The 13,359-nt window shown below is 31.3% G+C and overlaps 1 protein-coding gene and 1 long non-coding RNA gene across 5 annotated transcripts; one reads left to right on the forward strand and one right to left on the reverse strand.

The window, feature by feature from the left end:
* Nucleotides 1-2,038: 2,038 nt before the first annotated feature.
* Nucleotides 2,039-6,706, forward strand: LOC141044484 (uncharacterized). The gene is made up of 2 exons (XR_016498680.1): nt 2,039-3,283; nt 4,040-6,706. It is a non-coding gene; the product is annotated as an uncharacterized LOC141044484 (long non-coding RNA).
* A 19-nt stretch (nt 6,707-6,725) lies between these two features.
* Nucleotides 6,726-8,328, reverse strand: LOC112295886 (uncharacterized). 4 transcript variants are annotated; one of them, XM_073528880.2, is made up of 3 exons: nt 8,127-8,328; nt 7,735-7,811; nt 6,726-7,155 (listed from the first exon to the last, which is right to left on the reverse strand). In XM_073528880.2, exons 1-2 carry the CDS (start codon nt 8,326-8,328, stop codon nt 7,780-7,782), a joined length of 234 nt encoding a protein of 77 aa, XP_073384981.1. In that variant the 3' UTR covers nt 6,726-7,155; nt 7,735-7,779. The 4 variants fall into 4 exon arrangements, 2 of the variants coding, with proteins under 2 accessions (XP_073384981.1, XP_073384982.1); XR_012216046.2 differs by having other exon boundaries at nt 7,735-8,328; XR_016498679.1 differs by having other exon boundaries at nt 7,557-8,328.
* Nucleotides 8,329-13,359: the final 5,031 nt, after the last annotated feature.

Below are 13,359 nucleotides of genomic sequence, written 5' to 3' on the forward strand. Positions count from 1 at the left end.
TTCTTCAATGCTAATTTGATACTCAACCTATCTTTAACAACTTGATACTTCAATTCTTTAATCTCTTTGTCTACATATGTGATATTTTACCATCACCAAGTGAGTCTTTATTAAATTTAAATTAAACTATAAATGCATTATAATTGAAGTAGGGCTTTAGGTTATACTTAGTGAAGTATGTCTTGCAACTATTTGCTTGCTTTATAATCCTATGAACTTAACTCCAAAGCTCCTTCTATGTACAATCAAACTCAAGATTCTATATGAAATTTCACTCAAATTTTTAACTTAAGACTTATTTTACGTATTAATAAAATAGAAAAATAAGACATGATAGAATATCAAATATAATTTTTTTATTAGGATTTCTATTATGATATTTTTGACATAAATTTGTGGCAATTTATAGTTATTTAATAATGAGTTTTTATTTAATTACTATTTAGACTTAATAAATCTATTTTATTTACAACTAATTAAACTACCTAAGGTAGTTGTAACCATTTTGTCTTTTTGACACATGGGTGACTAATCATCTTGCCTTTTTATACTAAATTCTCTTTTTCTAATTCCATTTACACTAGCTTTTCTTCAAATGTTTTTAGACTAAGTCTTCTTGTTTTGTCATCTCTCATTGTCTTTTCTTCTTCTACTTTACACACCAAACTTTTTTCTCTTTTTATTAATATTTTTTTTACCAAATTTTCTCTAAATTAAACCTTATAATGGCCGTAAAATTTGTTTTTTTTAATTTTTAAACAATATTGAATGGTCTAAGAATTAAAATTATTTTCAAGGATAATTCCAAAGTCAAGAAATATATAATCAAACTGTTTATTATATACATAATGAAATCATTCAAATTAAAGAATAAACAAGTATGTAAAATAATTAAAAATTTATGTATTCTAAATTTAAATAATATTCAATTTTTTTATATGATTCATATTTTTCTAAAATTAAAGAAAATTTTAAATATAAATAATTTATACATAATACATAATATACGTCTAAAAATATTAGTATTTATATAGAATTATTTAGGAAAAAAATTAATAATCTTATTTAAGAAATTTAGTTTAAAATCAATATTAAGCTATTTAAAAATAGAATTTTGTTTGTCGCCAAGTCTTTTTTGCTAATACTTGTTGTTTTTAAGATTATTCAATTTTGAATAAAATCCAATCTAGTGATGTAAATAATGATAGCTAAAATTAAGTTTTTATATTGTTATCTTTTTTATTTTGTAAAATTATGAGTTGATATAATTAGTATACTTTCAGGAAATAGGTTCATTTTATTTAAATTATATATTTAATGGATAGAGCTTATTCATTAATGAAACATCATTAATACAGAGTACTAATATGGAGTCTTATTGAATTTCTTTTTCTTCCCAAACCAATAAAATTTTGCTTCAAAATTTCATGAATACCATTTTGATTTATGAGTTAAAATTACATAAACTATATGTTTTTTTTTTATCACTTTATTAGATTCTTACAAATATTATATATAATTTTTTGTTTTTATAATTTATAGTATAAAAGACTATTATTACCACATTTCTGCCATTTTTTATATAAAAACTTGTAGCTGGTATAAAAATAACATTGCCTTATAATTCTTGAAATTTTGATAATTGAAATGATATATTTATTTATAAAATATTAATAAAGACAATTAAAGTCCCTAACATACAAGTTTTGGAGTTGATTAACATTTTGCATACAGAATCACAAAAGTCTAAAAGCATTGTTATATATATATTTTAGCCATTAATCAAAATTATAATCATTAAATAATTTGAAATAAATAAGATGTATTAAATAATTATGTATTATTTATATCTTTAATTTTATATATCTAAGAATTTAATACCAAATTAATATGTTTCTTCTTCATTTAAAAATATTGTCGATTTTTAGGCATTCAATACTGCTACTCTTATGATTTGAGATTTTGCATATTTTAACTCAAGATAATTTTAAAATTTTGATAAATTTAGAATAATAAATATTGCAATGATCTTGAATTTTTTGCTTTGCATTTATTTAGATGTATCTAAAAATATTATTATAAAATTAGAGATATCCTTGATATTATTAAAAAATTAGAATAAAATTTGGTGATATACTATATTATTTTATAAATATTTGTACAGATAGTCCTTCTCTATGCATGCAAAACTTATGTAAAATGCTTAAGTTACTTACAACATTTGTTATGTAAATACTTTGTCGATGAGTTTTAATATAACTATAACATTTACATTCCACGATAACCAAAATATAAAAAATCATATCTATATATGATTAAAACAACACATTATGAATAATTACACTGATTTTATTTAATACCGTCTATAAAAGAAAAATATCTAACAAATAATAAAATTAATCATTGTAAATTTGAACATTGATAGGCTCTATACCAAAAAACGTTTGAAATGAAAAAATCAATAGATCTTTTTACAAAAGTGAGTAAATTAGAACTTATTATTTTCTAAGAATGTTAGATTGATTAATTGATTTTTTTTTTATTTATTTTTAAATCAAAGAGAAACACTGTCATAGGTCAAATATTGATACAAACGCTTATGCAGGAATTTCATAAAGGTTGTGTTTTTCAAAATACATGTGGACTATGATGTGAGATACAAAAATAGTTCAAAAAGAAAAAAGAGAATAAAAACCTATTCAAAGAATAAATCCTAAAATAAAAACAATATTTTTGAAAAGCAAGCTAACCATAATTTTAGTTTTGTTGAGTATAATATCTAAAACTGTAAATGGCATTGTGACATTTAAATCACATAAGGGTATGTTGAATGAATTTATTTACAATTAAAGAATGAAATCATTACTGATTATTTAACAAAGCAATGGATAAAATTGGTTGCACAAACTTTCAACAACATATTCCAATTTGGTTATTTGAAAAGAATTTATTGGCACATGCACACAACAAAAGGGATTGATGATAAGATGTTATTGACATTGGGTGAAGCATTGGAACATAAAGCGCACCAAAATGGCACATTTGTACAAACAAAGTGACTTAATCCAATGCAACACAATGACTTGTAGACAAAGAACAAGAATGCATGGAATAATGTGTGAACAAAGGGTAATATGACAGAATGAAAGAATGAAACAAGGAATGACACAAAGAATGAGCAAGAGTTGTGGACCTCACATTAAATTGACAAAGAAGAGACAAAGATGACAATGGGATTATGCCAAAGTCTCCTTGACTTATATTCATACTTAATAGAATCTATGTATGGCTGGCATTCTAATACCCTACCTTTCAAACTGGGGTTTAATGTAGACTATTCATGTGTTGACAATTTGTATAAAAAAAGAATGACATAATTTAGATTATCAAAAAATCCAATTGTGTAAATAATATCATTTTGTGTGTGTGTGTGTGTATTTGTTTGTTTGTTTGTAGGAGGTAGATTTTTTTGGTGAAAGTACTTGACATACAGACTACTCATTTAAAAAATTGAGTTAGTTATATGTGTGTACCCACATGTACTACTCGGAATGAGTTAGTTATATGTTTCAATATTCATCAACGTTTACTTTGAAAGTTTTAATATTATTGACAAATCATTGTAATAAAAGTTTTCAATTCATAATCATCTCTGTGAAAGAATCTGGCATTTTTTTTTTTTTTAAATTATTTATTCATATTTCAATTTTTAATGTTTTACTTTGATTTGTTTCTAATGAAAGAGTGTCATATTACATTGCAATCATTAGCTGTAATAAAATATACATACACACACATACATACCAGAATTGCTATGTTCCTCTCAAATGTTTATTTTGGGTGTACCTTAAGTTCAAATAGGAATATATATGTATATATATCATACTAAATTGAAGGATTTAACTTTAAACAACAAGTGTCATATAATTTAAAATTGTGTCAAAGTTTGCATGCACCAATGCAACATATTTTAACGTTTAATTTTTTGGATTACTTATTTTTTTTGACATAATTTAACATTGACATGTGGTTTGTGTAGAAACAACTCAAATTTTTATGGGAATGCTTATATTATTCAATTGTAGCAAACAAACAATTAAATGATTGTTGAATCAATATTGGCAACATAATTATTAATGCTAGCTGCATTAAATAGTGATGAAAACTTATTGCAGAACTTGTGAGTAGACAGGTGGTAATTATATTCCAATATGTTGGTGAAAATTTATTGATCTAGACATTTTAATATATTTATCATCATACATACATGTGTATTCATTTGGTGGGTGTCCCAATCTAACATTCTGAAATTAATATACTTATACTAGAAAAATAATTGTGTCTTTTAAGTATTTTTGTAATTTTCAACTTTAAACCATTAATGGAGGACACGAGCATGAAATTTCAAATATTAAACTCTAATTTAACTTTTAAAAGTTTCACTCTATCAATGAAATTGCGAATTTCAATGTTCAATCACACCATACAAGCATACGAAAATTTAAACCAGTCAAAAGACAGTTAAAGAAACAAAAAAAAATATCAACAATATTATATATATATATATATATATATATATACCATAAAATCATACAATAGCTGTGCAAAATATGAACAAGACATGACAGAACATATATATATATATATATACATATGGGAATGTCAAATTGACCCCAGCTTTTGCTGAATCAACCCACTTATCAAAACCATCATTATCAAAAGCTTTATTATAAAAATGTTTTGTGACTAAATGTTACTAATGTTGCATTGCAATTTTCTAATTGCATTTAAAAGATAATACATCTTGTTTTAATTTAAACACTATCGGATTACTTGATTGTGTTTTACATGCACGTAGAGTCTAAAAAGTTTCAACTTAGATTTTAAAAGTCTTTTAAAATAGACGTCATGCGTAAAATTCATGGCTTTGTGGTTCATAGTTTGTTTCTCAAGTAAGGAACATGAATTCCTTTGAAAGTTGAATATCATTTTCTAAAAAATGGAAATGAGAGTAGGAATGAGAGATGGGCGCTAGGAACAAAGACTAGGGGTTGGGACAGGAGACGAGGGTTAGGAATGGGAACATGGGAGAAGCATTGGAAATGGGGGAGGGGGGGGGGTCTAGTGATGGTTTTGATACATATACACACAAATATACGTTCCCTGTCTCCAGTTCCCATGGGGTGTCGTGTTAATAACACCCTAGATAGATAGATAAATAAATATATTTATATATATATTTATTATAATAGTGATGAGTGTAGCAGGGAAATGTCTGACAGCATTGAGACTCAAAACAAGGGAGCTGTCTGACAGCATTGAGATTCAAAACAAGGCTTCATGCACAACGGAACGAGGAGACCAGCAGCACACACCTGGCAGCAACTGCAACAGCAGCAAAGGGGGCTCTGGTGCCGATAGAATTTGCGGTGCAGGATTCAATTCTCTCACGTGGACTGCGTCCAGGTCGGCGATGGACTTAAACCACCTCAAGCATCATCCCATCCCAGGGGGAGGAAAGATTCCCCATCCACGCCATTGGCACTCGCATTGAAAGCTAACTGAGCTCCCAACCTACCTCACTGGTCCACACTTGTCCTGCACCGTTTTACCCGCCGCCACCCCCCCCCCATTGCCGTTTTCACACCCATCATGCCCTCTCGGTGTGGGTTTCCATTACAGGAGTCGACGGTGTCGAGATTCGGATCCTAGAACCAGTCGGAGAATCTTATCTAGCTTTTAACAAGTCACAGGTGTGAGTAAACGCCCCCACCCCCCTGCAGAACCTGGAGCAACACTGGCTTGGGACTTGACGGCAGGGCGATCCAGCGATGAGCCCATGCTTGGCAGAAGCCCGGTGCTGCGTTTGGTCTTCCTCGCGGGTTTTTACTGACCTGGAGCTTTGCGTTGCAACGACGGGGTTCAGGATGAGGAGGAGAGTATGAGGCATCGTCACTGGTATTGCGGACAGTGCGTGGGGATTGTAGCACACAACAAGCACGATGTGATATAAAAAGCAATTTGGAATATGTAGAACATGTCAATAGTCCCCTGCATGTCACAGTATCGTAGACTGCGCCTCTTCTGCGCATGTTGTGAAGATCCAACGTTTTCGAAATTGTCACCTAGCCAGAGCATGCCGACCCGAATGGTGGGCAGCAGCTGGAGGCGGAGGAAAACGGCAGGAAAGATGTTTTGTTCTTGTGTATTTGTGTGTGAGCGTTTGTGTGTACCATCGCGTCATGACAGCGTATGGGCATTGACACACATCGAAAATGGTGATTTGTCATATGGTGCAGCAGAAACGGTTGCACAGTTTCAGAATTTCAATGTACACTACTTTCATTAATGTTACTAGATTCAGCGGAGGAGGAGTTTTGCACTGCTCATCATGTAAACACTGACATGACCGTGTCTGTGCAAGCAGAACATTTCGGACTGAACAAAGTGGATTGAGGTTAAATGGAATGTAAATTTGTAAAGTTCTCAATCTAAGAGTAGATTACGTGCAGAGGGTTCGCACAGGAACCAAATAAAGGTACAGAAAGGTTCGACAGCGAATGGTTCAATTTGTAATATTTCGAATATAAGGCGTATTAACAGATCATCAGCGTACAAGTGAAGATCAGTCACGTTTGTCCATCCAAACCCATAATTACAATGCCAAGGATTATAGAGGAGAAAAAAAAAAAAAAAAAAAAAATCCCGCATCTTTCACAAGGTGATTACAATATCAATGTGTTGGAACCAGTTACATCCGAAATAATTTGGAACGGTCCCGTTTTAAATCATCGGAATTCTCAGCAGGTAGATCGAAAATCTGTACAACCTACACAGTTGCAACATTTTCCCAACTGCAACTGAAATCACTTCATGTTTGTCATGTGTGCTAGCTCTAGGCCATTCCACTTTCTACCAATACAGTGGATCTATATCTCACTGCTAAGAGACGGAAAAGTTTGACTTGGACGACGGAATCGGAAGAGATAATTGAAAGAATTCTGTGACAATTTGCAGAGATCTTATAAAAACCTGATAAAGATAACAATCAAATACTAATAAGCTGCTAAATCAGTCTCTGGAAACGGGATTCTCTTGGGAATCCAACTCTACAGAAGCACACGAACCTCGCAAAATTGGAACGGTGGATGCAACCTGCAAAAAAAAAAAGAAATAAAATCGTACGCAACCGTAACAGAAGATTCAATTGAAGCTTCATATCAATTAAGAACTCTAATGAAGGTGAATTGAGAATTCTCACTTACAAAAACATTCCGACAGCCAAAGTATTTAGATATAATATCGAATCGCATGAAGTTTCAACGGCAATTAAAAAAATCCGGATTCAGCAGTACATATTGACTTACGAATTGAGACTGTAAAGACAACAGCTAGTATATGGATTGAATCTTGGAACGCAGGTGCAACAGAAGACTGGGTCAGCCCAACACCACGGGAACATGAAAACAGGCGATCATAGATTGGCAACCCTAGCAGGCGAACACTGAATCAGGCCTGTGAAAGGAGGAGCTCCCTTCAGTCCAAGAGATGCTAACCTGGAGATCGATCAGCTCCCGGATCAGACCTTCGGATTCCATATCACGCGTCGTGATATGGAAGCCGGAAGTTTGAGTCGGCAGCGGTACAACCTTCGACATTAGCTGCTACTGGACTGAAAAGAGCTCCGCGCTTGCATGGCTTGTAACCGAGAATGACAACGATAATTGCATGTACCTCACACTGATCACAAGTGTCGGACGTCGATGGGCAAGCAGGCGGTTAGCTGGTCCCACGTTCTATCACAATCTCACCTGAATCATGTCACACTCAATCAATCACTGTCGGCTTGATTTGAGGAACCGAGAGAAAAGAGCAAAAGGGGGGAGAGAAAAATGAGGTAGAGAGAAGAGACTGGAACACAAAGCAGAAATCAGACAACGCGTTGAGACAGTTCCCAGCCAAAAAGGTACTGGATCCCCTGCTGTGTACATCAAACCATCGAAGTCGATCTTTCCGGCCCAGGACCCGGCCCAGGACCCGGCCCAGGACCAGAGCACTGAGGGAGAGCCACAGTGAGCGGGACGAGTCACGACCCAACTGCTTCGCAACCAGCGTCCCGGAAATACCTGGAACCGAACCAAACCGTATGCAAGTAACTGAGGGCAGTACTATAGGATGATGGACGAGGAGAGCACGCGAGGTAGGGAGTGTGATGGTGATGATCCCAGAGCGGAGAAAAAGGGAGGAGCGCGGCAGGTGCTGCTGCTGCACAATCATCCTGGCTGGGCGAGGGAGGGGATGTGGATAGGGGTCAGATGATACATACATGTTGCAACTGGGGAGCTCAGGTTAGGACTTTATAGGGGCAAGGTGATGGGCAGGCGGTGGCGAGAGCGGGTAGTCGGGGCGGCCGAGGAAGGCGGGAGGGGGCATCACCGTCATCAGTATCATGGGATTGGTGGCTGACTTACTCACTTACTTACTGTCCAATCCCGTCCCTTCCCTTCCCTCCTTCCAATCGCAGCATCGCATGTTCCTCGATGCGATGCGATGCTTTTGCTTTGGTTGCAGTGAGCTAGGCATGGAGAACGACGAAGAAGAAGGAAGTGGAAGCTCCGCCCATGCCATCCCGTGTCATCCCATGCCACACCACTCCCGAATTTTTTTTCATGTCACACTGCCCGTCTGCCTGCCTCCAGCAGCAGCAACGGCAGCACCCCACAGAACCCATCCTCCTCCTCCAAAAAATTACTTGCCCGCATGCCTGCTGCTGTTGCTGATGCACAGCTTTCGACGATGTCGCGACCACCTCCGCAACTCACTCTCACTGCACCACCCCCCTCCCCAACCCAGCCGAACCCAAGCTGTTACATCTTACCGCGGCTACTATTCTTACTCTGAAGGTGGGTTTTTTAAATGTTAGTTGATATTTCCGGCAGTTGTGTTGTGTTGTGCGGGTGAGGTTGTTTTTATTCACACACACACACATATATAGATATATATATATATATATATATATTACGTATATATTCGCAATCTAACTGTGAATCAAGTTGGTCCTGGCTGGGTTTGGTAGAGCTGGGCTTGGCATTCCAGCATCTCCTGTAGGGAGCACGTGGTTGCTCTTGCCCTGCAATTTTACTCGCTGGTGTGGCTGTTTGTGCCCCACTCTCCCTACCTTTCCTTCTATTTATTACCCCTCCCCCTACTCTGCATCTTTTTTCAGTTGGTTGTGATTGATTGCATCGAGATTCGTTGCTATTGTGTACAAACTGCTGTTACTTGTATCAAGTACTTGCACTATTGGGTTGGGTGGATGTCAAGGAGGATATTGGATATTGGGAAAAGAAAAATAAATATTAGATGAATGTCGTCATTTCTCAAAGAATGCGGCAATTTGTTAGTGGGTTAGTGAAGGAGTCATTGGATTGGGAGTTCTCATGCAATCTTGGGTCATGCTGTAAAACGTGATGTATTGTGGCTATTGCATGAATTGTATGGTTGTTGTTGTCGTTGCTATTTTATTTTTTTGTTTGTTTGTGGTAGGTTTAACAAGTTGTGGAAAGTTTGAAAAAGTTTACAAAAGTTGTCGTTTCTATTTTCTTGAAATTGGTTTTTTGAAATTATAAAGTAGAAGTCTGAAGAGAAGCACAAACCACTAGCATAAACTAGATGCTTTAGATTTATTTGTTGAATGTATTCTTTTCTTCTGATGTTCTACAATACATAAACTTAGATAAAACACATGAAGCTGGATATATGCAACATTGACTGCAAAGCAAAGAAACTATAAAAGTCAAGCTAGAAATAAATAAATATAATATGAACAAGAATGATGGTAAAAATTTTATATTTTTAAAATATTTTATTTTTTGTAATTTTTTATTAGATTAATATAAATCATGCTGAACATTGTATAGATGTTTATTATGATATTAAATGGCATTTTCAAAAGTGTGCACTTAGAGTATTTATTACAAACAAAAATTTAATTTAGATTTCAAAAATATTAGACAAAAGATATATTTTTATTTTAATTTTATATATATATATATATATATATATATAGGAATAAAAGAAAATTTACTCATTTACTAAGTTAAATAATTTTTCAATCCTAAAAGAATTTTATTTGTGGCAGTTATTTTAGAATCATTAACAAGAATATTTTGAAAAATTCAACCAATCACATATATCTCTTAGAATTCATAGGAGTTTCAAGACAAACTTCACTACAAAGACTAAGACAACCTATGCTTAGTTGGATTATGATAAAAACTATCTTAACTTAAGATAAATACTAAATAATAAAAAATTAGCGACAAAATTTTATCTAGCAACATGCTGCATTAAATATGCATAAAAAATTGTGATGAGATTAAGTATATTATATTAATTATAAAAACAAATCGTATTGAAAACCATAAAAAAATTACTCTATTATATGACAAATAATTTTTTTTATCAAATAAATACGTCTTTATTTTAAAAAAATATAGAAGAAATTCTAAAGATGTGTAAATGTGTAATATTTGTCAAAAAAATTTATCAAAAAGAAATTAAAATATATAAAATAATTTTAAATTCATCTATACTTTATATAGTTTTGTATTAGAGGATTTCATTAATCTAAGATTTTTTTAATATATTTTTTTACTTTAGCAATAAAAATATCTTTTAAATCTAATTCAATAAGAAATTCCAATTTGATAATAAAAACATACAAAAAACCTATGATAATCTAATATATTTTTTATTTTGTTTAAAGAAATGCTAAATAGACTTAGGTTTTTACTAAATCAACCTACTCATGATGAAGAATATGGTAATCATGTTGAATGTGGTTGGTTTTCACTAGTTTTGGATCTAGTATTGAAGAAATGAATCTAGAGGTCTTTTTTTGTCCATAATGATTGGAATGGATGGACCAATTTAGTAAAAGCTAGGGTCTATTTGACATTTCTTTTAATTTAAGATAAAATGTTTATAAATACATCTGCTATAAATAATTGTATTCTTTTTATTCTTAAAATCATTTGTATATGTAAGTGCAAAATTAGAAATTAAAAAACAATTAAATAAACATAAGTATTATTGTGTTATGTTACAAATTTTATTAAATGATAGTATACATATTTATGAAGAATCTTTCTTGTGTAAGAAAATGTACATGTATACATACACAAACGTATGTATAAATCATCCACTTTAAACCGTTTTTATCCTCAAAAAAAGATAATTTTCATTTTCTGTGATGGTTTCATGAAGACAAGGAAGTGTGAAGTTTTCAAAGGGAATCCACATAAAAGTCCACACACTTTTTGTTACGGTGTTGGTAAATATATTAGCACATCTATATATACCTCAGATAGTACATACACTAGTATTATTAATAACCCTAATTCTGTGCATAGGTCACAGTTATTTAATATACATTATTTGATTGAAAAACTTCTAATCATTCAATTGCATTGTTATTGAAGACACCATATCAGCATTTGAAGCTCATTAATTTTTTGATCCTTTTGATTTCATCACTAATTTAATAATCATACATAACTTGATCTTCAAAATCCAATCATATTTTACCTTATTAATCCTAAAAATGCTATTTTAAAGAATTGATTATACTAACAAAACATTCAGTATTTTTTATTATAATAATGAAATAGTTCAACTTTATGTATTTATGTGAATATTTATGATCATTTATTTTAGTGTATTTCAATACAAAATTTTTGAAAAAATTGTGATGCATTTAACTTTTTTTCAAACTCTCAAGTTTATCCTAATAAAATATCACATCTTTTTGTATTTGTGAACACAAGTACACATTTAAAGCACATAATCCTTACAGAATTGATTTGAATAAATTCTATCCTTTAATGTAATGGTTAACATTATAAAAAAGTAATATTGTCTTAAACTTACATTTTTAATCCTCTTTTAATTGAAATATCAAAAATTTGAATGTTCTACATGCTCAACATTGTGTGAGACTTTATATGTATCCATTTTCTTATGGCATGCAATTTCTCAATCAAAATCAAGGTGTTCTTTCTATATATATATATATATATATATATATTTTTTTTTTTCTTCAAATGGATGAATATATAATCCATTAAACATATTGGTTCTTTTTCACAAATCCTTTTGTAAACTTTTGTTGTAATTTTAAAAATAAATTGATACTTCATATATATATATATATATATATGACTTGCAATCCCTATGAAAAGATCTATACTTATATATGTGTATCTATATATATATATATATATGAAAATAAGTGTTGACACTTCAACTAATTTTAAATCCTTTTCAACATAATCAATAAAATGTGTTCACAAACAAAACTTTTAAAATAACATTTTTTATGTTTTTTTCTCATAAAATTGAATGCAAGAATTTTGAAGTCTTTTATGTGAATTAGATGAAACTTAAACAAAAAAATATTAAAAATCAATAAAAAAAGAAAAAGAAAAATCTATTTTTTTTTGACTTGTTGGTCCTACAAGTGTATGTTCTCTAGGTGTACCCGATGACGAATGAAATAATCAGTTCAATACTTAGTTTTAGCTATGCAATTTTGCATTATATCTTAATTAACAAAAATTTGCTGATGTCTGACACTTTCACATGCTAAATCTGTAGGAAATCAAGCCTATACATCCACAAATAGTCTTAAATCTAAAGCTCTTCATTCACTAGATTTATAAATAGAATATCATTTGCCTTACAATTAACAACTCAGCACTACCTCAAAACCCACAAAAGAGATCTTTGGTTGATTAAGAAGAAGATATGTATGGGTTTGTGGATATACAAATATATGATATTACTAATGCCATCATAGTTTTTGTTACTTCCACCTTAATCTCCCATCTACCACATGCTACCACAATTTTTGCTAGTGCAACCACAATCTGCCACCTATTCAATATAATAATTTTAGTTTTTTTTAATTGAGGTGTAACAAAGAGGTAATGCAATTTAGATGGATGCTTGGATGGATATATACAAATACAAAAAACTATCTTTTTCTTTTATTTATTTATTTGATGTAATCATTGCCATTAATACAAAAAAATAGAGATTTTGACATTAAGCAAAGAACTTAAGAAACATCAATAACAAAAAAAATATATCTTCAAGTTTCAAATGTATTTTTTTATTAATAATGAAATTTTATATTTATTATTAAAATATATATCTTATTTTATTTTATTTATAAATATAAATTTCTTGAATTAATTATATAATTTTAGGATTCTTGTCATGGATTTTTAAATTTCTTTAAATTTTTTTTTTTTTGTATTTTTTAGATAACAATAAAAAAATTGCATTAACATCAAA

The sequence above is a fragment of the Physcomitrium patens genome, chromosome 19 (assembly GCF_059467195.1).
Source record: "Physcomitrium patens ecotype Gransden chromosome 19, ASM5946719v1, whole genome shotgun sequence".
NCBI classification, from domain to species: Eukaryota; Viridiplantae; Streptophyta; class Bryopsida; order Funariales; family Funariaceae; genus Physcomitrium; species Physcomitrium patens.